Here is a 25,433-nt window from a genome sequence, read left to right as displayed (position 1 = left end):
CCAGCTAGGTGGTCTCCGAATCGAGGCGAGATGTGACCGCGTCACGACAGCGCATTGGTTATGCTTTCGTTGAGGCTTAATAAATATTTTGATAGCCATTTAGACTAAGGCTCTAGCACACATGAAGCGATAGGCCATCCCTACGCAGCACATATTCGAAGAGTGCGTGATGAAGGACCTAGAGATCGACGCTACGCAGAAACTTCCGTTCGCCAGCATGGTCTATAGCCAAGAGCTACAATGCATCTTGGGTCTAAAAGGAAAGTCTTAGTCCTGATGCAATCCCTTTGATCGCATGACGCAAATATAACCCCACAAAAATTCGCGGCATCGATTCAGAGAATAAGGAACTGGCGAACATCACTGTTCCAACTCCTTTGTGATTCTCATAGCGGTTTGCGTGCGTCCACTGTTGGCGTTTACCAAATTATAGCTAATTAATTTAGTCCCTTCCTAATTCCGTCCTCCAGCATACCCCTGTCGTCTTCGTAAACTGTTCCAAAAGTATGCGTCGAACTTTACCTGATCCTTTGCTGGTATGTGGTCTTGTTTAGATTTTACCGAAAAAAAGAGTTGAATTGATCAAGAGTAACCTAATATCTAAACGTCCGATAAATGAAAACCTTAGTTACTGAGCGTGCAATAAATAAAAATCATAGTCTCTAAAAGGGTTGGAAAACAAAAAAGGACCGCCATGAAGTTACCCTAATTCAGTCAAGCCTTTCTAGCCACAATGTCAATGTGGACGCAGTTGCTAGACACTGGCCCATTCTTGCTCCACCCGTAGTTGTCTAGGATACTCTCGTTTTTGACGAGATCTTCTTCCGCTTTAGTTGCGCTAAAAGGGCCATCAGACGTTGCCTCCCACCACTTGATAAGTGCACGGTAATTAGGGAAAGGGTACCGCCTTAATTCTTCAACGCTATGGACGATGTCGAAGCCCGCTCTCTCTAGGAGCGGTTTCCAGTTTTGAAGAGAACGGAATGTCCAGCCAGCAGCAGACAGAAAGGCATCGTATGAGTTTCCGTATTGTCTTTCTGATAGGTCGTGAAGGAAACCCGACGACTCTTTGTTTACCGTTGTTAAGCCAAGTCGCCCTCCTGGCTTTAGAAACTTGAAGATCGTTTGTAGCGTGTTCCCTTGCTCTTTTTCCGGAATCCAGTGGAGAACGAAGTTGGCGAGGATGATGTCATAAGGCGCAAATTCTTCAGCATCGTCTATATATCCACGAATGATTTGCACGTTGCCTCTGTTCTGAAAGCGCTTTCTTGCTTCGCAGATACGCTCCTCGCTGGGATCGACCGCGACTAGAAAACCTGTTGGTCCTATTCGTTCGGCCAATTTAAGGGTCACTTTGCCCGTTCCGCAACCGAAATCAAGAGAACGATCACCGCACTGAGGCTTTAAAGTGTCAAGAAACTTTGTGGAGTCTTTGGATGCCTGCAAATAGTCGGAGGCTTTGTCGTAGGCAGCCATATCGTTCGCTCGCGAGTAAGGGTCTGGTCAAAGGCGCATGGTTATGCGCTTAAATGACGTCGTCTCCGCCCTCGTCGACCTCGCCCTTAGGGTACGTCGACGCGTTCAATCACGGCCGCCGTTGTGTGCATTATCACGCGTTCGACCCCGACCGACGTCATAGACTTCTTCCTTAATTAGTATACATCGGCACGTTCAATCACGGCCGCCTTTGTTTGCATATCACTCGGTCGACCCCGCCCTCATCGACCTCGACTCCTCCCCGAGGTCCACGTCGTTGTTGCACTTTTGTGATTCTGGCTGCTATCGATTCTTCGAAACTTTCTGCCATCGAGATCCTCTTTCGAGGAAGTCTTAACTCTTTAGCATCGGCAATCGCCGATGACGTCATGGTTTCTCTTCGAGTTTCTGCTCCACTTTCATTTAGGCTTTTCTTGCTTTGTTCGGTTCAAATAGAAAATAGATAACCTTAGCGCCACTTTCGTTACGCGATCATCTCCGGGGCCCTTAAACTACTTTTAATTTGGCAATATTTATCAATATAAAATTTATTTGAAATATTGTTTGGACATCGATTATCTTGCCATATATTTTTTCGACGTCATTATCTTGCTCTAAAGGTTTTTACTAGTGTTATTGGGTGGGGCTCGTTATTTAAGAATATGAACGGCAAAAAGTATAGTCGAAAAAGTGTGCTCTACGTTAAAGCGCATCACAGGTTGTCTCTCATTGTCTATCTGGAGGCTCTTCAGCGACATACTTTCCTCCCTCTCTACATTATAGCTTGCTAGCCTCCATGCTAGCCTCCATATTTCTTCCAACTTTACTCCTGCGCGCCTGTGATGCATGCCGCATTAACTAAGCAGCGCGTTGCAGAATAACAGCATATGTGCTAACGTTTCGCGGTTCTCGAAAAACCCGGACACTACGGGACTTTGCAAGCAGCGCAAAATGGCGGCTAAAAGCCTCGTGCAAGAGGTTGCGATCGAAACGAAGGGAAGAGGCTACATTGCGACAGAGCCAATTAGCCGAGGAGTACTTGTCTTCGAAGAAGAGCCTCTTGCGTTTGCCGTTTCTGATGGAATGACCGAGAAAGTGTGCAACGAATGCCTAGACATGTAAAAATGCAATCGATAGACGTTTACCTTGTTCATATTTCTTATTTAAGTCCGAAGAAATTGTACAGCTGCTCGAAATGCAAGTTTGCACGTTATTGCGGAAAACATTGCCAGGTAGATCTAGAGCTGAGCCCCACCCCCAACCTTTTTCTCTCAGTATGCAAAGGCATGATAAAGATATTATGCTTTTAATTGTAGTGAAAACTGCAGAGCGTTTTAGGACCTAATCTTCTAATTGAATTATTTCTCGGCATTTTTTGCAGAGAGAAGCGTGGAAAGTGCACAAGAGCGAATGCGTGAGAATGCAGTCGACCTCTCCGCCTTACTACAAAAAAAGCATTTGCCTCTTCGGAAGATTAATTGACAAACTCGATGTTAGAATAATTATAATAGTAATCTTCTAAGCATATAGTTATATGATTCTTTCGTTTTTAACAGAGTCGGCAAGAGAGTCCCATTCGTGACTTGCTCTCAAGTATGTCTTCCTTTTACGCGAGGAGAATATTGACTTTGGGAATTTTTAGACCCAAATAAAACGCTTCGTCCGGAATTGGAAAGCGAGATTCGTTTGAATACCTACTTGTTGACTCAAACATACGTTGATCGTGAATTGGATATGCAGTTCTTTGACCAACTAATGGGCCAGGTACGAGTCATTTATTTATTTATAAGTCTTACATTAACCACGTACTTTTAGTATCGTCGCAATTGCTTTGGACTTCAGGACAAGGGCTTTATTGACATGGCTGCAGCCTCATTGTTTTCCAAGTCATATTATTTTTAGTTGAACTCGATATCTTTATCTTTTGGAAATGTAGGTTTTCGCTCTTTAATCACTCGTGTTGTCCCAATCTGTACGTTTCCAACGTTAGAAAGATAATGCGAGCTCGTGCAATTCGTCCAATTCGCCAAGGAGAGGAGGTGTTATTCTATATGTATCCCCTTCCTCTCCTCACGCATCCTTCTTCTTAGCTCACTATCAACTATGTTTCGAATTTGATTTTGGGTACAATAGAATATCGTCAAGAAAGACTGCGCATACGATACTTATTCGATTGCAAATGCTCGGCTTGTTCGAGTCCAGAAGTATAGAAGAGCCTTTACCTTCCTCTCATTATAAAGAAGGATTCTTTCATATAGGCCATTGAAAGAAACAAGATTCACACAAACCTTCGCTTTCAAACTCCCGGTATAGGTAAGCCCAACGAAGAGTTTGCATGTGCACCGTGTCGTGCAGCAAGTCATGCCTTCAGACGTGAGTCAATGCATCGACGAGTGTAAGAGAATTGAAGCAGTTGCACGTGTCCAAGCGAAAGCTAGCAGTAAATTTGTACCAAATTTCAAGTTATGATACAACGACTGCCTTGTATTTGTAGATCATGCTTCTGCTATAGCAATTCTAGACGAATTCATAAAGTCGTCCCCTCTGGATCGTCGCAGCTGTTACATTCGAGAAATTGCCTCTTTGGCGCAAGCCTACTGCTTTGGTTACCATACACGCATACAAATCTAGAACTGCAATTTTTCAGATTTAAATATGTGGGAAAGAACTCTCGAATTTGGCGAAATTGTTACCGAAGCATTGAAAGCCTTTCTTTCGTCCGACAATCCGACTTTGGCTCGAAATTACCTCGCCTATTGCGCCTCTCTCATTCCTTTACAAAGAGACAAAGTTCTTACACGCTACAAGCAAAATGTGAGTCGCTGATCGTCTCCAAATGGAGTAGGACATTGAATTGAATCTCCTATTTTAGGTTGTTCGTTCGTATGATGTCTTTTTGGGAGAAGACCATCCAGCTACGATGATCAACCAACGACACCTTATGCATCTGTTTCTTCAATCTAAAGAGTTTCAATAAGCTTGTCGTCGTGGTGATTCAATTAAATTTAGTTTCATTGACTTGAACTCAGTTTGGATTTTGTTTCAGGCCAATCCCCGAGTTTAAACAGCTTCAATTTCAGTTTTGTTACTTTTCTTTATTTTCTTGCGTTATTTATTTGCATCTAAGAAATTTGTTTGCGTTAGATAAATTTTTCATAATTGGAAAGACCAATATTGGTTGAGTAACGTTAATCCATTCAGCTTGCATAAACACTTGAAAGTAATTAAGAGGTAATTTTTTCTGTCTTTTGCTATGTTGCGAAAAATATTTGGCTCTTTTATTCATTAATAATGTACGTAGGTTATTTATGGACTTATACGGGAATTGCTGATCTTCAATCTTTCTCGTCGTTTCACCGTTTCCAGATTTCTTTGCCATCGTTTTCTAGAGCACGCTTCTTTTTTCCGCTCACCCTTTGACGCAAGACTTCGTATTCGAAGCGCGAAGTCTCCCTAGAGGCGTAGCAGACGTTTTCCTTTAATTCTCCATCTCATCTCGCTCTCTCTCCTAGGCAAAGAGAAAGGACGAAAAACTTGAATGGGGTTGGAAATTGCAACAACGATCAGCTGCAGCTGTGAGAGACAGACGAGAAAAACACGGAGTATCTTCGATTTTCTTGATTTCTTTTATTATAAATAGCTATAGCTCTTAACACGATTCGAGACGGTCGAATCTGTTTCCAAAATCCATTGTGACATCGGGATCAGTGTTCTCCTATTATTCATCTGTGATATTTTTCTAATGAGTCGATTGATCTCTTCTAGGATTTGTCTCTTTCCATTCCACTAAGGGTAAGACGGGAAGTAAAGGAAATGAAAGATACATAGACTATTGCTCTTATTGTAGAAGCGTTCCTCTTCTTTGAAATGGAATTTTGGGATTTTCCATGTCACTTGATTCTACCCTGGCGGATTTTTGCAAACGTTAACAAAATTTGAAATGCTGGAAAGAGACAAGACTCCTGTAAGAAAAAGAATTATCTGTAGAAATACTCTACTTTCTTTTTCTATAGCACGCTATTCTTTGAGTCCGTTTGCTAATGCGAGGCTTCCTATTCGAGGCGCGATGTTTCCTTGGAGGCGTCACGTACGTATTCCTCTTCGTAGCTTTCTCTTGGAGACAACGAAAGGCTTTAAATGGATAGGAAATTGCAACAAGCTGGTGTGCAATAAGGTGAAAATTTAAAGGGCCATCTCGCGTATTATTTTATTTCTTTATAAATTTTTTGTAGTGCATTATTCTTCTGTCGATGTCAGCCACTTCTTATAGCAGTAATAATTTAAGTCACTTTCTCATTAGTATTTTTTGGAGGCGTTTTGTTCTTCTTAAGTGGGAACCGACATACTGTACTTATTTCATCATCTTTTCAAGTTAAAATAGCACGTGGAAATTTTTTCTGTTTAGTGACGTGGTCTTATGTTTCTTAGATATACGTAATGGCTGCTCGATTTGATCGTTTGGCAATGCTAATTACGGTAATTTACCTCTCATCAACAATCAGATGGCAATCCATAAATACCTATATAATTTGATGACGTAGAGGATCTTCGTGGGCCTCTACCTAGCAATCATGCTCAAACCGAAACGGTAAATTTGGTCAGAATTTTTAACATGCGTATATCGCTTTGTTTTCTATGTTCGCCACAATGGTAACACGTGTGGATTTGATGACGTAAAGTAAGAGGGGTCTCCCTGATCAAAGTCCAAGGCTTCTGTTACCATGAAGATGAAAACTGTGGCGATTTCATTGATGGAAGTTATGCTTGTTGTCAACGTTCGTGACCATGGCAACACGTGTGCACGACGTCTTTTAATGATATAACTTCGAGATTTCAAGTTGAAGTAAGGTGTCTTTCCTCGTCGTTTAAAATGTTCATGTCGCTTTTTTGGAAGAAAAAGCTCTCTTCTCCCTCTCTTGTAACCTCAAAGTGATTAATTAAAAAATGGTTAAAAAATCAACCTTTACATTAATATTTTTACATCATTATTAGTCGATTGACTGTACTGCGAGTTCTTCGTAAGAGTGTACACTTTATTTCGTTGGGCTTTAGGAGGTGTTGGTAAATTATTTCACCGTAATAATCCTGATGTCTTTTCAGTAATTACGAATTGGTGACTTAAGAGTCACCAAGAGACTCTTTTTGAAAGAAGTTCTGGGGAAGAAGATGTCACAGAATTGGCCTTGTTGCTATATTTTAAATGACTCTTTTCATACCGTACTTGTAGTATAGATAGTTGCAGAGTAGTTGTTTAGACGTACAGTAGCGTGGCGACGAGAGGGTCCTGAGCACGACCCCTGCATTAGATATGAAAACTGCTCCGATGACTCTTTGAAGAGAGTCGTGTGCACGCGCGTCGCAGGCAGACATAACGTAGACTTAGGCGATCTACGAACTTTTATTAAATAAAACCTGGAAGTAAACCGGAATTTATGAAAAAATTTGCACATGGGTCTCTCTTGTTTCGCTGTCCACCTGCACGAACAGCGAGGGTCCGTACAGGCTTCGGTTGGGTTTGGGTCATCCTCCCTACTCCCCCGTCGGAGTTAGAGCCTGTGTAGTCTCCCGGCTCGGACGCCTGGGACCGGCAGCCCTCGGATGTGAGTTCTGTCAGCCTTGTTCCAGGGGGACCGCTATTGTAACCCACCGCGTCTTCCTAAGTGGGGTGGCAGTTTAGCACTTGTGCCACGGGAGTAGGGGATTGAATCCCCTGCTTTCAAGCCACGTTTATCCTCTCTGGCTCAAGAGTTGGGCCGGTTTAATTTAGTCACCTCGGGGCCCAGAGGTGAAATGTGCCTACAAAACAAAGATAAACATTTCAGATCAAAGGCAAAGAACCTGAAGAGAAACGTAGAAATCCTTTGCGTTCTTTTTGCGATGGCACAAAGGTAATGAAGAAAACGAGCGTGGGAACGTTCGATGAAAGAGTTTGAGGTAATTGAGTGTCCATGACGTTGTTGAAATTCAGAATGGTGCTCCTCTAAAAGAGAATCTTAGCCTGGCAAGGCTTTATCTATAGTACTGATGACACTAGAACAATCAAATATCTTCGACTTACGTTCAATCTTACTCGTTACCCAGTTTGAACGTTTCGTTGACTGGACAAAGAACAACTACCTAAGGTTGTTGGTCGTGTAGCTTTTCGTCGTTTTCTTCCGTCTCCGTCACGAAGAAACGACTGTGAGCTGAATACGCGAACGCTTTCGCGTGACATGAAATTTCGGTGCATAGCTCGAATTCACACAAAAACCACTTTCGCATTCGAACTCACGTGTCTACTTTGTCGACTCTATCTGCTTCACGGCGTCGTCATTCGATTGCTCTAAGGAAGCGAGAAAGGACTGTCGCGTGTTTTTGGGCCGGGCTCTTTCGTTCGCTAGCTTCGTTCGAAAAAACAGCCTAATCGCGCGTCCACAGCCAACCTCCAGAAAGCAGGAGCACGATCCTATACGCTGGTGGAGTTCAGGAGCTCGTTTTTCTGCGTCCGAATCGTTCCAACTCATACATCCCTACAACGTACCACACGTCAAAATAAGTACTGTCATGAAAAAAGTGGTCCTGCCAAAAAAGTGGTCCGGGACCACTTTTTATTACAGAAAAAGTGGTCCGGGACCACTTTTTATGCCAGAAGAGTGGTCCGGGAGGCAAAAAAGTGGTCCGGGGGCAAAAAAGAAATCTTACCCATTTTTTTGACATTTGGTCGACGTCAGTTTATTTTACCTTATTGAGACGTTTGTGTAATGGGTGCCGTATACCGTTGAGGGTTAAACGACACCTCTTCATCACTCTCGTTTTCCATCTCTTTATTGTTCACACCGACTTCCAAACTCACATCAATCACTACAGTCACACACACCAACTACAACCAAAACTTTCTCCTATATAGTCCCTGGTGGACAGACCGGTAGGCGTCTGTCCACCTACTCGTACGCCTACCTAGCTCTTACAACTCCACTTATCTCTTTTGTGCCTACGCGAGCTATTCTTAAGTACTATTGTGCGATGGCATGCGCTACGACGCATGCCTATACTCATTCGTGCTTACGACGAGGAGCCGAACGGGTCTCCTCGTTACATTTCCGCCGCCTCAAGAAGAGCTCGTCCTCGAGCGCAACCGGGCTCGAAGATTCTCTCTTGGGCGCAGACCATACCTCTGAGGCGGACGTTCTGGTGGAGGACCGCCTGCCTCGCCACCAGGATCAAAGAATTTTCGTAACTCCTCCCACCTTCCGTCCATATCCAATTTCCTTCGCTTCTGATTCTTCTTGGCGTTTTTATTCACGACGCTTCGTTCCTCCTCTGACATCAGCATCCATTCTTGCAGCGCCTTCCCTTGGAGATGTCCTTCAAGTTGCATCAGATGTTCCGCCTCGGTCCATCCGTTCCACTTGGCAGCACTCCCCACGGTAGTCAGCCAGTCGTCCAACAGGATCTCGGGATCCTCGGCCGAGTAATAATCAATCGGCGGGGCTTTCCCTCTCTTCCTTGACACCTCCGGCCCACGCAGGGCGGATGATGCACACGTCGGACTCATTCTCGCGAAGGTCGCCGGCGATTCCTCTTTCACCGCGACGCTTTCGCTCCTCCTCTTCGGCACGGTCCCGTTTTCCTTTCGGCGAGGTGATGCCGATGTACTGGCAGGCGTTCGCACTGAAGGCACCCCACCTCCGCTTCCCGTAGGCGGGCTCGCTCTGTCGAAGGTCGCCGGCGATTCCTCTTTCGCCGCGACGTCTTCGCTCTTCCTCTTCGGCACGGTCCCATTTTCCTGTCGGCGAGGCGTCGCCGACGTATTAGTAGGTTTTCGCACCGAAGGCACCCCACCTCCGCTTCTCGTAGGCGGGCTCTCCAATTGTTGCAGGCGCTTTCTCAAGGCGTCCACCTCCGCTTCGTTGCGAAGGTTTTCCTCACACCTCCGCAACTGCAGCTCATCACAACGCGATCTCAGCCGGGCGTTCTCCTTCTTCAGCCGGACGAGTTCCTTCGCGCTCCCCGCTTCCGCCGCTTTCGTAGCGTTGCGAAAGCGTGGCTCGAGCTGTCCTATCTCCATCTTCAGCGCGCGTACCTTCTCCCGAAGCGCGTTAACTTCCTCGGGAGTCCTAGGCAACACGCGCGCCGTCAACGACGGACTCCTCGCGCCGTCCTTCTCTCTCCTCGCGACGTACAGGAAAGCACCTCGACCGTCCTGCAGGTAGACGTTCCCGCTCGGGTCGAGTCCCACTTCCACGGCCTGCGGATTTCGCCCAAGCGCTTCCAAGCGCTCACAAAGCCAGTCCGAAGTAACCGGTGTCTCCGGAGGAAGACTCGGGGCCTCCAAAGACTCCTGCACCTTTGTCGCCACAGTTCGCAGATACTGTTGCCGCAAACGCGAAGAACAAATACCAACCCACACCGTCTTCTCGTGGGGCGGTGGTGTCATTCCCTCAGCGTCGTCGTCCGACTCAGACGACGGGCTCAATCCGCTCACTCCACTAGCCGAATCGCGCCGATTCTGCTCCTCTCCTTCATCTTCATTCAGATCGAGTCCGGAGAGGCTCGACGGACTCGATCTCGGCGGGACCTCCATTGTAATGGGTGCCGTATACCGTTGAGGGTTAAACGACACCTCTTCATCACTCTCGTTTTCCATCTCTTTATTGTTCACACCGACTTCCAAACTCACATCAATCACTACAGTCACACACACCAACTACAACCAAAACTTTCTCCTATATAGTCCCTGGTGGACAGACCGGTAGGCGTCTGTCCACCTACTCGTACGCCTACCTAGCTCTTACAACTCCACTTATCTCCTTTGTGCCTACGCGAGCTATTCTTAGGTACTATTGTGCGATGGCATGCGCTACGACGTCGTGAGCTTAGAAGGGGGAATTGTTGGGATTTGGTTGCGTGGTTGTGATACGGGTGTTGTGTGTAAGGGGGTGTGGTGAAAGAGAGACCTCGTTGTGTGTGCAGAGGGAATTGCATCCAGCGACGACCACTCGATCACCCGAGTTACGACGACCTACGGACGGGAAATCGTAACAGCTGTTTTCCGAATGAGCAAGAACGATTTCGGCTATTGACGGCAGCGGAGACGCCGCATCTGTGAGATGATCAGTCGATGACGCAGTTCTGCAGAGGCACGAGAGGCACAAGTCCGAAAGAGAGAAGAAACGGCGAGGATCCATTTCTGAACACGTGAGTTACACTTCTCACCGATCCCGGATAAAGTACCAGAAGATGACGGAAACTGTTATTCCCAGCTTACCCAGCTTCTTTTCCAGACGATAAGCGAAGAAATAACGGCTACCAGCCAAAACGTCGGTGAAATCGTCCTTTGAAAGCGACAGGAACACGGTGGAGAAGCCTAAGGTACGGTTGGGAGACGACTGCGTCATGATCGAGGTGAAGTAACGCGTTTCCCGTTTCTAGATCGTGCGATAGCGCTTTCCTTTCAGCCGTACGTCTCAGCGGACCACACCACCATGACACCACGAACGTCGACTCTGACGTCACAGGTGATAGTGATAGTGATAGTGATTATTTTACAACGAAAAACCTTCGACGCGTATTGGCCGGTCTGCCGTACAATGTTACCTAGCTACACAATCTACCTAAAATAAATCAATAGAAATACTCTTGATGAATAAACCATCCTCTGATAAAAGGTTAAGGCATACTCGAACGATCTTGACCGATCGCAGCTAACGATAGAGTGAAAAAACTGTTTGCTTTTTAGAAGTGATTGTCTGGCATGACAAAGCTCAGGCACGGCCCGCACAAAGCTTTTCTGTAAATTAGTCATTCGACTGTGTTGACATATACAACAAACATTCTCTTTGCATAATAGAACAATCATAGCCAGCTAAATAGAAGTCAAAAGCACCAAGCTAAACAAATAAAGTGCCAAAGGTGGACATACCGAAATAATAAAAAGGCTAATTAAATGGGACATACTGTATACTAATTCACTCCACGATGTGCAAATGTAATGCACGCTAAACTGCAGTCTCTTTGAGAATAAAAGAAGCCTCAGTTTCTCTCACAATAATCGCGGCACTCTTCAAAGCCTTTTGAGCATGATCTTGTGTAAAGGAAACTGCAGGTACAGCATCTAAGGCATCTGGGTAACGAGTGGGAACGTAATAGTTGTTCAACTCTGAGATGCTGTTCTGGACGATAAACTTAGCCGATTCAGAAACGTAAGCCAGGGCAGACTCTTGAAACCATAGAAGATTATGGCTTCTGCGTTGCGTAACATCGATACCTTCCTTCAGAAGCAAAACACCTTTAAGAGCTTTTTCGGCGCACTCGTGGCAAAGAAAGCAAACTAGGGCAAAATTACAACTGCCTGTTTGAAGTTGTTCTTCGTATTGTTTTCGAGCAGCTAGCAAATCAGCTGCAGCTTGGGAGCGGAACATTCTCCCCATTTTCGGTTGCCGGGAAGGAGTCTGACTCGAAAGAAAATATTCAGAATTCCTGCCATCGTAGTGAGATGCTCCACCACGAAAGGGTCTCGCGTCGTTACCTAACGAGGAGCTGGCGCGAGAATTGCTGTAATGAAAAGTATCACTGGTTCTTTCGGATTTCCCTTCAGTTGAAATGTGCGATTCTTGATCACGTAGTGGCAGCAGTTCTGCACGTTCTTCCTGGAAAGTCTTTAATTGCTGACGGGCAGATCGTGACTCAACAGCCGGTGCAAAATCTGGTATGTGTGGTTGAGTTTCTCGCTCCTTAAGTTTGTGAAGATTCGAGGGGTCAACATTTATTGAATCTTCCTTACCACCATCGATAACGTAGTGCGAATTATCATTAACTTCATTCAAATCGCTAGGCTTGTACTCTTTACTAAGGACTCGACCGTAAATAGGCGTGTTCTTGGCGCTAGAACATACAACGCGTTCGTCAAAATCAAAGGCACTATCGGTGACATCGTTATCCATTTGAACCGTATCCACTTCCCCACCGCAATAAACTTCTGCGTAACGAGATTCATCTCGGAGTTTACGCTCGTGACCAAAGTCAAGGAAGGAAATGCCAATATACTTCAAATACGATGGTATTTCCAATGGACTTTTGCGAGTGAGCATGCCTATGACAGTAGCGCTGTCAATATCAGCTGGACATCGAAAATATTGCATTAGACAATGAGTGATCCTTATCCAAACAGGAAAAGCCACTTCAGAAAAATGGTCTTTAATGGCAGATTCCGTGACATAGAGGACGGCTTTATTTCCCGCTCCTGAGACTTCAAGGTAAACATTTCCATCTTCCGATGTGTCTTCTACTTCCTTTTGATCATCAAACCAAACGAGACAAGTTGAAAAAGATTTCAAACAACGTACATCGAGTTGGGCAATAGTTTGTAGACCTTCCTCCAAATGTGAAGGAATCGTTTCATTCCTGGTTTTGTGGACATATATGCTTTTAAGTCCGAACACAAAGTTTTGTGAAGTCATCAAGTTTCTTAGCCCTTCAAGAGAAGTCAGATGCTGTTCATATAACGGAGGAACCATACTGCCTTCCCTGATTCGAAAACCGAAAAGAGTTGAAGCCTTCCTCGGTCGAAGTCTCTCTGGCAACAAGTCAACCGTTCTCTCGTGAAGAAATGACAAATTACACGTAGTGAGATCAATGAGAAAAGACTTAGAGCTAAAAGTCTTAGAGCGATGAAGAAGCGGCTCATGTCGAATATCGTCAAGAAAGACCAAATTACTTGAAAGTTCCAGCCCTCCCTTTCGATTTAATAAAAACAAAGGAGATAAAGCGACGGTAAGTGATTCATTGTTTATTTCGTCTTCATTTCGTTGAAGCAAACGAAAGAGGCACTCAATCGCAGACATGGCTATTCCGATGTCCTTTGAATCTTTGAGCGTGACCTCTTTTGAATAATCAATTATGATGTCCTGTGAATCTTTGAGTGAAGAAATACCTTTGTCATTTTTACGATATATTTCTCTAAGAACGCAAGCGCAATGAAATGGTCTAGCCTCAGCGTCCACACCAAGACAACGAAGTAGATAATTATGCTTTCCATAAACGTCCGGTAATTGGTGCAAATACGGATGCAAATGTGGAAGTCCTTTTGGAGAACTTTGGACAACCCTAAGAGGACTAAAGAACGCTCTTTTCTCAGCGATGAAAATAAACTTCAATTTGAAAAGCGTCTTAACGGCTTTAACGCTTTCCGGATTTACAAAGCAACTTGTGAAAATCGAGATGTCGTTGAGATTTGATGAAATTGATAACTTTGGAGCCTTCTGGAACCCTAGTTTCGCACTGAAAAATTCGAAGATACACAGAGTGATATCTCGCATTTCTCTAACGAGATCATCATTGAGTGTCTTTTCACTTGCTAGGCGCTCATAACCCTTCACGTAGTTTTCAATATTTTTAGTTACATTTGAATGAGATGGAGAAGGTTCAATATATTCGTCAAAAGACATAGAAGACTTCGCTATTGCCCAATCCGGTGCCAGAGCGCGCGAAGTCCAGCAGAGCTGCTCGTTCATCGGAGAAAATTGTACTAAACGTTTGCAGCTCGTGATCGTTTCGGAAAAGGGGTCAGAAATAGCAGCTAGCACATTTCTAATATCTGATGCTGGCAAGCATTTCAATGATAAGAATTGGTCCCTAACCCCCCTGCTGTAGTCATTCTCGATAAAATGTTGAAACAGAAGCTTTGACTTTGTTATCCAAAGTTCTGGCAGGGGGGTTACATAATGTCCACCTTCCTCAAGATATTTACCAAATTTTATGAGCAACTGTGCGGAAGCAACTTTTCGCAAGCCAAGCTTTCGAAGAAATTCAAGCCACTCCACTCGGTCTTCGTCCTCCGATCCCGAGGCCGTTTCCGTCATAGGAAGAGGAGGAGGAAAGGCCTGAGATGGAAGCATGAGCGAAAACAGCTTAACATCGGGATCATAAAAGTCATTAACACAAAACACTTTGCTGTCTATCGAGAAACATTGGGTGAGAGAAAGACTCTCAAGTACCTCTGACAGCTCAGAAAAAGATTTTAAGAACAACAGATGCTCCATTCGATCGCTGTCCGATAAGAGAGAAAACTTTGGGAGAATCAAGTCCAGATAGGCGTCTTTAATTGATTTTGGGAAAACACCCAAGCACTTGTACAAAGTGCATAATTCCGGCTGCGTCTTGAAAAAAATAAGTAGCTCGGAATCCTTCCAATTTTTTTTACCGCATAACAGCAAAGTTTCAGGCAAACAAAAAGACTTTCCACGGGATATGGGCTGAAATCTACCATCAACTGTCTCAAAAATCGGGAGGGTGCTAAGCTCATCTGAAGAAAATCCCTTCACCTCCTGAGTAACAGATTTGAAAAATAAATTAAAGTATTTTAAAAGACAAAGAGATACCGGTGCGTCGAAGCACAAGCACTTCTTATTAGAAAAAATGTTCTGAAGGGCTTTTATCACTCTTCCGGGAGAGCGAAATGTGACACACCGTGACGCAACTAATGCATCCAAGGCTTTTTCTCCAAGAAGTTCACCTCGAAGAACAGGCATTCCCATCTGTATCACTGCTTCTTCAGCTGGGTCACAACCATTAGTAACATGCAAAACGGTAAAGCCAAGCTCAATAGGAACAAAGACGGGAATAGAATCAACGGTAGCAGGAATAACGGGGTAACCCTTAAAGTAGTCCAATGCATCATCGAAGGAAGAAGACAACTGTCCTTCCGTTTTAATGTAATTCCAAAACTCGGAAACCCATTTATCAGGCAAAGAAAGGTTTGCCTCTAGTTTGCGACAGTGTAATGCATACACAGGAAACAATTTTGTGCCACGCAGTCTGGCGACCAACTCAGACGGAGAAAGCACACAAATTGGTCCTGTAGCCTTAATGACTTTGGCGCCTAAGTGTAAAGCTAACGAGTCACGAATGCTTGAGTGAAGAAAAAATTCGGGTTGAGTTGGCAAGAGTCCGGGAAAGCGAGAGAGATAGACAGGATCATCCTTCGAAAACGTTCTCAAACATTCGTCTTCTGTGACCAAAAGTGGCAATCCATCAAGTTTCTGCAAGGAAAACGATTTGTCTTTTTGGCTAAAAAATAGAAACTCCAAAAGAAAGACGGCGACAACGGGAGCTTTTAGGAGCGTGTCCTTGATTTTACCCAGTCTAAGTTTACGAGGACTCAAAGAGGAATCGAAGTGATAGAGACAGTGACGTACGGATTCGGGACTAGCTATTTCCACTCCAGAGCCACGCAAGCTTTGCAAAGACGAAAATATTCCCTGAGTTGTTGTGAAAACCGGAAGTCCAAGCAAAAGAAGAAGCGCTTTCAGGACAATAGCGCCTTCTCTTCCGACACAAAATTGAATGTGCTCTTGTGACCAATGAAGAATTTTGCGTACCCCGAGTGCTTGCCTTTTCACGGGTGCAAAAGAGTACCACTTTAGTAAAGGTGCCACAGGAAACTGATTTCTCACAACGCAGCCGACATCAAATATATCTCTATCTTGCCGAGAGACCCTCTTTTTCTCAGAAAGAAAAACAGCATTCTCTAACATTTGCTGTTCGGACAGCAGAAGACTGTCTACAAAAGCGAGAGTATTGGATTGTGACTGAACAAGGAAGACGTAAACTTGGCGAGCCAATTGATCCCAAGAAGAAACGACGGTATTATTAACTACGGGAAATAAAGAGTGAAACCAATCCAGATGGTGCTCAACATTACTAGGATCGCAATGGTAGGCACGGTTGACATAGCGCTTGGCTTTTTCTAGAAAAGAAACGTATGCCGGAGCAACACAGAAATCGATAAGATCCTCATTCCACGCCTGTTGCCAGCTATTGGACATTGAAGGAGCCTGCCGGAAGAGATTCCGACGTGTCGAGTCAATAGCAAAGTGGCCGTTTACGCAGACTGGCAATGGTATCTCATCTGGCAGCGGCAAGAAACAGTAAGCCTTGCCCTTTATTTTAGTTCCACATAGAGGAGCAGCAATTCCCGCGCGAGGTAGCATGGCTTTATCTGTGTAATCCCTAATTCTTCTATTGGCGTCAGCAAGCAACCGACTACCAATTGATTGAAGAACAAGCCAACGTCGGTTTGAAACTTGACCACCTTCCACTTTTGTAAAAATTTTCATTTCGCATGATTCTTGAAATTGAAACGATTCCACCTTCTTGGCTGCGGCAATATGTTTAGACATACTTTTTCTTATATCTATCGTGTTTTCCCCCACTTCAGACGAAACAGAAACCACTTCAGCCGAAACAGAAAAGCGCTCTATTTGTTCTTTATCGTAAATAACAGAAAGTTTTATCTTCTGCAGTGAATTCAGGAAAAGCAGCAAATCAGAAGCAACATCTGCAAACTCTTCCAAAAGCTTTTCCATTTCCTCAAATGTTACCTTCTTTTCACAAATAGGGCTGTCTGGGCTGTACCTGTTATGTCTCAAAGGAAATCGAAAGAGAGTGCAATCAGAAAGCCTTTCAGCAGAGAACACTGAATAATAGGCGTCTTTAACGTCAGAAAAGTTCTCCCAAAAGCCTTCTCCCAACCTGAATCTACGACCAGGATTTTCAACAGTGGAAGTAGGAAGGTACATGCATGGGTCCAGGACACAGAGGTCCTTGTTGTCGGAGATAAAAGAAGGACAATCTGTAAGATGGTAAACAGCGTTGAAGCCAATTCCGAATTGTCCTATTTTTGACGCATCGTTTCCTTTGTTGCCAACTCCCAGATTCTGAATTCCTTTGAAATCTTTTTCAGAGAAAGGGCGGTCATTGTAGACCAGCAATGCTGGACCCTGCAAGTGCTTCCATTTTTCAGAAAACACTTTTTCGGTGGAATGAGATCGTTTGTCGTAAACTATATGAAGTAACGACGCTCCCGCGTCGTCAGCGTTCTGAACAAGCTCTTTCAAAATTTCAACTCCCCATGGATAGTCTCTGATAATGCCCGCTAAGCGAGTAGCAAGAAGTTCTCGCTGTCCATACACTTCTCCTAGATCAACAGCATAGTCGTCGAGACACCTCTTTCTATCTCTGTCTTCCAAAGAAGTTCTCCAAGACGAAACGCCAAGTTTAATAGCAGTACTTTCGGAGATATTTCGGTGAATGAATTTGAATTCCGTTAGATCAGTAGTACTGTCCAATCGCTTCGCATCGCCGTAAACAACGTCCGCACTCGGCGGAACTAATTGAAGTTTTCCACTATGTTGAACCGGAACGAGGAGTTGGTCAAGCAATTTTGAGGAAACTTTTACGACGACGTCTTCCGTGATCCAGTTGAGAATTCCAACGGTGATGTCCAAATCACGAGCGACTTCTTCTGCAGACGCTACTCCTTTGTCATGGTATTTCTTTATTTCGGCAAGGACGTTTAGCACATCAGATTGACTAAACTCGGATTTTATTCCCAGAGCAGATTGAATAGTCGAAGACGATAAATGAGAATGAACTTCCTGACAAATAATAAAGAGCCACGGCTCCAAAGAGCGAACGTAACAGCTCGACGTACCCAAGCGATGACGGGAAACAAATCCAACGTTTAGATTGATCCAAATAAAGTCGGAATCTGAAAAATTTCGGGAAAAAGCTTTATGCAGACAGGCCTCAGACCAGTACTGAGGAAGAAGAGAAAGAAACTTCGTCATCATTTGGTGAAATTTCCCATCGAAACACTCTTTCTGTGACTTGTATTTCTCAATCGCATTCAACAAGTTTTTAAAAACGCTATCCAAAGAAGGCTGACGAAGTCCTATTAAGTTCAGGAGGCACTCGTCCAGAGCAAAACTTCCTTTTAATATAAATTCAGTGCTGCCAACTAGAACAGACAAATTTTCCAAAGAAACTTGCCTGCCGTCAAGGGCACAAACGGTTTCGGAAGGAAGAGCTGTTGTGCAGCCTTCAGCCTTCCATGGAAGAGCGGAAGGGTATAAAGAAGGAAAATTGGACTGCACAGGACACCACTTAAACCTTTTCAACAACTGCGCGAAGGTCGAAGAGGGCGAGACCTGCTCAGAAAACAGATCTCGTACCCACGAGTAGCCCATTCTACAGAAAAGACTGAGCATTGATGCACCTTTTTCGGGATCTCCCGCTGAAGCTTCGTCGGGTATGTCGACAAGTTGCAAACCTGAAATCGACTCCAACGAACGAAAGCCTGCAACAACAGAAAGGAGACGACCATACTTTTCGGAAAGAGAAAAGTGTCCCCCAGGAAAAAATGGCTTGTTTCCAAAGAGCTTCTTGGCTAGAGGAACGTCCGGATGAAAAAGTTCTGACGGTTTCTTGATCTTTCCGCCTGCAACAGGAACAAACGTGAGTTCGTTCAAGCCTTTGCGGACGATGTCGGGAAGAGAAAGATGATTGTCGAGAATATATTTCACTATTTCCGTTTTGCATTCTAGTTGGTACGCTTCAAAATCGGGAAACACCACTTCGGCAAATAACTCTTCGAAAGTCAACTTTCGATACGACGATAACGATATTTTATCAAGAATCAAAGATTGCTCACGATTAGGAAACGAAAGCAAAGAAGATCTTAACGGAAGATCGGCCTTTAACAACTCTGGAACAAACGCAGAACAATTCTTCAGGCATGTAAAGGCACCAGAGTGATAAAGACGAAAAAGAGGCATTGACAGCAATACCGACTCTATTTCTATAGTGACAGACGAATCATTGTCAATCACACGATAAAGGAACGAAAGAACGTCTCGACATTGAATCTCCGTCCATTCCTTAAAGGAAGAAACCGAAACAGGCACCTGAGCAAGACAGCACAAAGCTTCGGCCTGAGTCCACACGTACTTTCTCAATTCGTCGTTAGACAAAATGTAATCGGGGCAGTCCTTCAAAACAACGCAACCAGCGCTGCTCAGGGCAGACGCAACGGTCTGCGACATTCCATCCGAAAAATCTAAATCGTGCCGAGCAAAATCAGCAAATATGACCTTCCTTTCACCGTCAAGCTTCGCCACAGATGTGAAGTTGCCACAAGGTATGACAAAGCAACCAAGGAAGTCAATATAGTCCTTATGAATTCGAAGCCATCTCCAAAGATCGTGTATCCACTGACGACTAGGCTGGTCAGACCATGGAATGATTGCCTTATCTTGCAATGGCCAGTAATTTAGCAGAATTCCTTTCAGCAGTGAAACCACGTGGTGATGTTGAATATGCATCAACGACAGCGTTTTGCAACATTCTATTGACGTCAACTTTTGGCGCAGAAGTTTGGGTAAAGAGAAGTGTAAGAACCTGTTCTCCATTCCCTGGAAAAGCGATACCAGGAAATCTTTGTTTTCTATGAAGACTTGGCTTGGCGATGACGACAACTGAAACGAAGTAAAAGATCCATCGTTCAATGGCAGCAAGAACAGTCCCACTAAATCAGCGTAGTTTTCGTCCCGCAAAGCGAACGCAAGAAGACTATACTTCTTCTTGCCTGTAAGGTCAACGTATTTGTAAGGACTTTTCTTCAGCGATGAACAAAGAAAGTTCGAGTCAAATGCCTCATAGCTAGCTATACTGCGAGCTTTAGCGCGATTAAGGCAAGCAAGAACATTTCTTGGAAGCAGAAGAACGGGCTCTCCCATTCGCATCATTACTTCGTATGCAACACTTTCGTCTGGACTCAACTCTGACGATTTATGTACGACAGCTTCTTCAAGAGAAATCCACGAACCATTGCCGCAGTCCAACCGAAAGACATCATTGCAGAGTAAACGGCGTAGAAATTCATCCACAACGCCTTGCCAATGATATTTAACACGCGAAAGTTCCGGCCAGGCTCGATAGACGGTCTCGCGATCCAAAGACAGAGCAATAGCTTTAGAAATTAGAGCCTCGTATGCTGGAGCTACTAGATGATGAAGAAGTAGCTCATTCCACGCGACTTCATTATCAGTCTTGCAGTCTGCAGCACGCCATTTCAGGCTTCTTCTATTATCAGCAACGCTGAACGATCCGTGAACGTGCACAGGTAAACCGGTGTTGCTGTCGTCAGTGGGAGGAAGTGGTAGAAAGCAAAACATCCGTCCTAGGTCTTGAGCATGGGCGTTCAAGGGTGGGAGTGGGAGAGCAAGGCCAATCCATGGCGCATGATGTACCTCTTTACTGAGTTTCAAGATGTCAGAATCCTCCATTGAGATGTAGTGAGCAATTAGCCATTTCTGATTAGAGAGAACTTGGAATTCGTCCCGACAGGTCACGAGTGCTTCAAAAGCTTCTTCCACCACGACATCGTCGTTTTCAACGCAAACGTTAATCCGCGACCTCGCATCACGAACAGATTGCCGAGTGTCTTCATTTATAAAGACGCTAAACACCTCTACAGGCGACTCACTTTCTGGTCGCCAGTCAAAGAGCTTGATCGATTCAACGCATTTGAGGAAAAGAGGAACGAGATGAGCGTCTTTTTTGAATGGTTCAAACACCGTTTCTCGAACAGCTTTCGGAGAACTTAAATCGGATTCGTCACCATTGCTTCTCAAAGGAAAACGGAAAAGAGTTCCCTCGTATGATAAATCCGCCATGCTCCAGCCAAATACGTTGTACGGAGCAAACTGATCAGGGTACTTTGCAGAAGCTGACAAAGTGTGCCCTGCACCGCCTTTTTCGAAACAATTTTCTTGAGGATCAAAGAAGGCCATTTTCTTGTCACTCACAACACTGGGAAGATCTAAAAAGCAGTTCAAAATATTTTCACTTCTGCCAAGTCTTAATACCTGTTAGGTGATAAACAGAATTGAAGCCAATTCCAAAACGACCCACTTTCATGCGATCTTTCTCCTTCACGCTTCGGTGAAGAGTTTGTATACTTTCCCAGTCGCTGTCCTTAAAAACAGCGTTGTTCTGTGCGTAAAGCGCCGGCCCTTGAAATCGAGCTAATTTCGGGTTGATCAGAGTTTCCCTGCCATATGCATCTGGCCTCGCATCGAGAAGAAACTGCACTTCGGTAGCGCCAGCGTCGTCTGCATTTTGAATTAGCTCCTGTTAAGAAGCTGACGTCGAAAGAGCAAACATTCTCGCACAAGTACCTTTAGAATCTGCCCACCGTGAGGGTATTTCTTAAGTATGACTTGAATCTGCTCCCACAGGGTTGGACCTCTCGGGCGAAATTCCCACTCAAAAACGTCTGAAATGAATTAGTTAATTAAACATGTTAATCTAATACAAAACATTAGAAAAAAATGAGACTCATAATGACAGATTATATTAGCCTCCCATTAGTCCTAGGTGATAAGAAACAGAAAGGTTTTTCAAATTCATGGCATTCTTTCTAACATCATTGATCAATATTCAATAAAATAAATTGATAAAATCAAGTACCAAGAAAAACGTCATTTAATTAAACAGAAGCAAAGCAGCCTATTCGACCTAATCGGCAAGAAAGAGGGACGTGACTAAGGATTCTGCCGTGTTAGACCAGCAAAAGGCCAGTTTGTGAAAGTACATAGCAAGCGAAAAGCTGGCTGGTAGAAAAAAGTGGTTGGAGAGAGATTTAATCTTGTAGCCACATGGCTTGGCCGCGCGCGGCTTGGTCTTAGTAACAGAACGAAGACAGAAAGGGCATGGACGTAAGTTAGACCGTACCAGACATCGAATATGCACTTGAAGGCGATCCAAAAACAGTTGCACGTCTCGCTTTAGCCTGTAGCTCTGAGCTCGTTGAGTCGGAACAATTGCGCTTGCGCGATCACGTGAGAATCGTGCCCTGGGCAGAGCCCTAGACAATGATTATATAGGGCTCTGGCCCTAGGGTTTCCGAGAGACTTCACCATTCTGGTACATCTCTATCTAGACGAAAAGGCTTGAAAACTGAGCACTAAACTTTTTTCTTGTAATTTCCGCCCCTCCTACCGTCGTCATCAGAGTATCTCGGATAATCCCGCCCTTTTGAACTACAACAGAGGCATCGAGGTCGTTCTTTCCACGAAAATAGGCTCGGTTTTCGTGCAGACCGACAAACCGGTCAACATCATGATTCGCGACGACATCGGTGAGCCAAGACGCCATCTGCAAAAAAATTCCCACGGCTATATCTCTGGCTACAGCAAAACGGGTGATCGACATCCCGGATACAAGAATTCTCGCTAAAACTACAAAAATGATAAAAGACAAGGGAGAATGAATGAGACTACCCCGTTAAAACTACAGCGCATCGCGCAACAATAAAAAAATTGGAAAGGGATAGAGTAGAATGAAATAATTAATCAATAACCAAAATCACGTAAAACGTGTTTAACAGCACTTATTCCAAAGACCTCCTCTGCAGCAAGCCGATGGATAACGGGTCGTTTTAGAAGAGCTTTACAGATGCTCTTTACAGTTGCATCTGATCCATTGAGAATGTGCCAGCTGTTGAGCATGGAGTAGACAAGTTCTTTTGGATTGCTCCTGTGCTTTATTTCTAATGCTGCCTCGCTTTCTTTCTCTCCTGGCAATCGACGAGAAACCTCTTTCCACTGGTCAATGAGTTTAGGAGCCAATTGCTGAAGCTCTTCGTCCGTTACTTTTCGATCAACTTCTCTATCGCTTGAAGCATTAGAACCTTCTGAAAATAAAATTATTTTATTAAAATCATGATTACATTATAATATATTTACGCGCTGCATGGAATCCCTGGTCAATGGAACTGCGGTGAGGGTTGGTTGCAAGATAATCGATGAGTCGACGGTGAGATTCCCGGACTGCTTCTAATTCAATTCTAAAAACGTGTAATCAGATGTGTTTATTTATTTATTGATAGAACTTCACTTTGTGGTTTGAAGGTCTTCTTTTAGGTGAACGATCTCTTTGTGAAGATCTCTGGATTGAATTTCCAATTTAGTTCTGCAACAAGAATGCTATCTAACATCACACGATAGACAATACAGTATGACTATACCTCTGAGCTTCCGAAGCGTGAGTCGCGTCTCTCTTTTCTCTTTCCAAATCGCGATTTTTTGTCCTAAAGAAAAACGGTATCATGCGATGTTAATTAATCATTATTTCTTGCAATACCTCAGAGAATTGCAACGGATCTCAAACCCACTCCTTAAACAGAAAATTTCATAATTTTTCGGTGTTTTTTTCTAATTTCTTGCCTTTGCTCTCTGAGTAGTAATTTGTCTTCTTCAAGAGATTGGGCTCTTTCTTCCAACTTGGTTCTACAAGTGCAATAGTCACGTGACAAAATTATAATTGATTCATTTTTTCCTTTGCTCTACAAGACAAGATCTCTCTTCTTCCAAAGACTGGTTTCGTACTTCCAATCTTGTTCTGCAAAAAGAATTCTTTCGCAAAAATTCATTACCTATATTTAACTTGCTTTTGCAGTCTCTCTTCCTCAAATTGTCTTCTTTGTTCTTCTATGACTTGATGAGATTGGGCTCTACATAATTGAAGATGTCACGTGACTCAATTGTTATTAATCTATTTAACCTTTCATTTCGAAGTTTCTCCACTTCCATTCTAAAAGTAATTATCATTTATAGAAACAATATTACAGAAACCCTCGCCTCATTGCTTCCAATTCTCTTTCAAGTTCCCTAATGTTTAGTAATTCATTAGGAGGCACTGTTGATACCAAATTCGCGGAAGGAAGTATCTGAGTTTCAATCTGCATCCACGACTCGTTTGATGGACCTAGAAAATAATGAAATAGGATAATATCGTCATTCCTTCTTACCAAGAAAGAACTCAATCAAAATTTCCTTTTGCCTTTTTGCCCAGTCTTCTCCTTGTGTGGCAATGATATGAGCTGACCCATCACGACTCTCTACGCAATGGAGAGTCTCGCAATTTACAATAGGTGCCACTTCCGGGTTTACGTGAAACTAATAAAAGTAATCAGAAGTTGATATCAATAGCTCTGATTCTGTAACGCGTAAGATTTCCTTTTTTCAAAATCAATAATGTAAGCGTGGTCTGAAAATTCAATTTCTACGTTGTACCCACCAACAAGAAAAAAACAATTTCTTTCTTTGAATCCTGTTTTTGATAATCGACAGATTTTGTGACGAGATCGAGCGGATGGTTTTGGAAGGAAATTGACGGAAATCCATTTCTATTTCAAATCATTAACTATTGCCAAATATAATTACTATATACCTTTTCTCTCAAATCAATCACAAATGCATCATCAAATGCATTCGAAAAGTCAGTCCCTCCATGGAGTAATCCTCGATGCTGATCAATTGTTTCCATGGCAGCACATTGACGTGGTTGTGGTCTTTCTCCGCTTAATTCCACATCCAACCAATATCCTAGACATCAACATTTGAATTATTCCCAGATTTCAATTCATGAAATTTACCTTTTTCTCTTCCCTCCTCAAATACAAATTCATAAATCTCATTATTCACATACCCATTCGATTGGGCTCCTGATTGGAGACGACCTCGACGAATGTCTTCGCTCTTTCCCCCAAACATGATCAGTCTCACTCCGATAGCCCACAACAACAGGAGAGACGTTGCCATGGTTTCTTTCTTTTCATGGGCGTGGCTACTTGGATCCATTTCATTTTCTCTGGATCCAAACCAAACACCTCTCCCAGACGACCCCCGTCTTCCTTCTCTCCCCCGTACGAATACATGATTCCATTGATGACCACGCATCGTGCTCCCTCGCAAGGAGGAGGAATATTCTTTCCTTGGGCAAAATTGCGGAACCATTTCTTCTCTTCCTTGACATCAAATGTCCAGATTTCGTTGCGCGGGAAATAATAACTACGATCGCCCTTTCTTCCACCGAAGAGATGTAATTCATCGCCGATAAACGCACATTCTTGATCATATCGAGGTTGAGGTGATTCTGGTTGCACCATTTCGTCGTACAACCGTTGAACTACAGATATCTTCAAAAGCCGTAGCTGTCTGACGTCCGGCCTAACCGTAACACAAGATAGGCGGTCTATTTAGTGTGTCTCGCAAACGAAGACGTCGAATAACCTTTCGCCTGGCTTCGCTTCGTAGAGAAGTACTCTTACGGTTCGCACGTGATCGCGCAAGCGC

At 43.9% G+C, this 25,433-nt stretch overlaps 4 protein-coding genes and 2 long non-coding RNA genes across 7 annotated transcripts; 3 read left to right on the top strand and 3 right to left on the bottom strand.

Moving 5' to 3' along the window:
* Positions 1–714: 714 nt before the first annotated feature.
* Positions 715–1,476, bottom strand: LOC136196884 (demethylmenaquinone methyltransferase-like). Its single transcript, XM_065986547.1, has one exon. The coding sequence runs from the start codon at positions 1,474–1,476 to the stop codon at positions 715–717; it is 762 nt and encodes a 253-aa protein (XP_065842619.1).
* A 951-nt stretch (positions 1,477–2,427) lies between these two features.
* Positions 2,428–3,378, top strand: LOC136196883 (histone-lysine N-methyltransferase SMYD3-like). The gene is made up of 6 exons (XM_065986546.1): positions 2,428–2,594; positions 2,645–2,708; positions 2,858–2,968; positions 3,033–3,069; positions 3,119–3,240; positions 3,292–3,378. The coding sequence occupies exons 1-6, from the start codon at positions 2,428–2,430 to the stop codon at positions 3,376–3,378; spliced, it is 588 nt and encodes a 195-aa protein (XP_065842618.1).
* Positions 3,379–9,455: 6,077 nt separating this feature from the next.
* On the top strand, positions 9,456–11,063 carry LOC136197055 (uncharacterized). The gene is made up of 3 exons (XR_010672365.1): positions 9,456–10,653; positions 10,740–10,827; positions 10,888–11,063. It is a non-coding gene; the product is annotated as an uncharacterized lncRNA (long non-coding RNA).
* A 206-nt stretch (positions 11,064–11,269) lies between these two features.
* LOC136197052 (uncharacterized) lies at positions 11,270–22,215 on the bottom strand. Its single transcript, XM_065986736.1, has 4 exons — positions 22,030–22,215; positions 21,474–21,571; positions 21,162–21,426; positions 11,270–21,115 (listed from the first exon to the last, which is right to left on the bottom strand). The coding sequence occupies exons 1-4, from the start codon at positions 22,034–22,036 to the stop codon at positions 11,454–11,456; spliced, it is 10,032 nt and encodes a 3,343-aa protein (XP_065842808.1). The 5' UTR covers positions 22,037–22,215; the 3' UTR covers positions 11,270–11,453.
* On the top strand, positions 22,153–22,659 carry LOC136197056 (uncharacterized). Its single transcript, XR_010672366.1, has 3 exons — positions 22,153–22,221; positions 22,309–22,435; positions 22,491–22,659. It is a non-coding gene; the product is annotated as an uncharacterized lncRNA (long non-coding RNA).
* LOC136197053 (desmoplakin-B-like) lies at positions 22,565–25,424 on the bottom strand. 2 transcript variants are annotated; one of them, XM_065986737.1, is made up of 15 exons: positions 25,371–25,424; positions 24,734–25,307; positions 24,529–24,683; positions 24,376–24,484; positions 24,107–24,196; positions 23,937–24,063; positions 23,860–23,889; positions 23,747–23,809; positions 23,637–23,697; positions 23,523–23,587; positions 23,440–23,472; positions 23,324–23,386; positions 23,194–23,268; positions 23,043–23,143; positions 22,565–22,990 (listed from the first exon to the last, which is right to left on the bottom strand). In XM_065986737.1, exons 2-15 carry the CDS (start codon positions 25,092–25,094, stop codon positions 22,650–22,652), a joined length of 1,674 nt encoding a protein of 557 aa, XP_065842809.1. In that variant the 5' UTR covers positions 25,095–25,307; positions 25,371–25,424; the 3' UTR covers positions 22,565–22,649. The 2 variants fall into 2 exon arrangements, with proteins under 2 accessions (XP_065842809.1, XP_065842810.1); XM_065986738.1 differs by having other exon boundaries at positions 22,565–22,987.
* Positions 25,425–25,433: the final 9 nt, after the last annotated feature.

The sequence above is a fragment of the Oscarella lobularis genome, chromosome 16 (assembly GCF_947507565.1).
Source record: "Oscarella lobularis chromosome 16, ooOscLobu1.1, whole genome shotgun sequence".
In the NCBI taxonomy this organism is placed as follows: Eukaryota; Metazoa; Porifera; class Homoscleromorpha; order Homosclerophorida; family Oscarellidae; genus Oscarella; species Oscarella lobularis.
Note: the sequence above shows the minus strand (reverse complement) of the source record. Positions and strands in the feature narration are given on the sequence as shown.

Coding starts and splice junctions, on each gene's coding strand:
- LOC136196884 (XM_065986547.1), bottom strand. CDS start 1,476: ATGGCTGCCTACGACAAAGCCTCCGACTATTTGCAGGCATCCAAAGAC.
- LOC136196883 (XM_065986546.1), top strand. CDS start 2,428: ATGGCGGCTAAAAGCCTCGTGCAAGAGGTTGCGATCGAAACGAAGGGA. Junction 2,709..2,857: donor ATTGCGGAAAACATTGCCAG/GTAGATCTAGAG, acceptor CATTTTTTGCAG/AGAGAAGCGTGGAAAGTGCA. Junction 2,969..3,032: donor GATTAATTGACAAACTCGAT/GTTAGAATAATT, acceptor CGTTTTTAACAG/AGTCGGCAAGAGAGTCCCAT.
- LOC136197052 (XM_065986736.1), bottom strand. Junction 21,427..21,473: donor ACGGTGGGCAGATTCTAAAG/GTACTTGTGCGA, acceptor GCTTCTTAACAG/GAGCTAATTCAAAATGCAGA. Junction 21,116..21,161: donor TTCTGTTTATCACCTAACAG/GTATTAAGACTT, acceptor ACTGCTTTTTAG/ATCTTCCCAGTGTTGTGAGT.
- LOC136197053 (XM_065986737.1), bottom strand. CDS start 25,094: ATGGTTCCGCAATTTTGCCCAAGGAAAGAATATTCCTCCTCCTTGCGA. Junction 24,064..24,106: donor TTTGATTGAGTTCTTTCTTG/GTAAGAAGGAAT, acceptor ATTATTTTCTAG/GTCCATCAAACGAGTCGTGG. Junction 23,387..23,439: donor ATCCGTTGCAATTCTCTGAG/GTATTGCAAGAA, acceptor GTTTTTCTTTAG/GACAAAAAATCGCGATTTGG.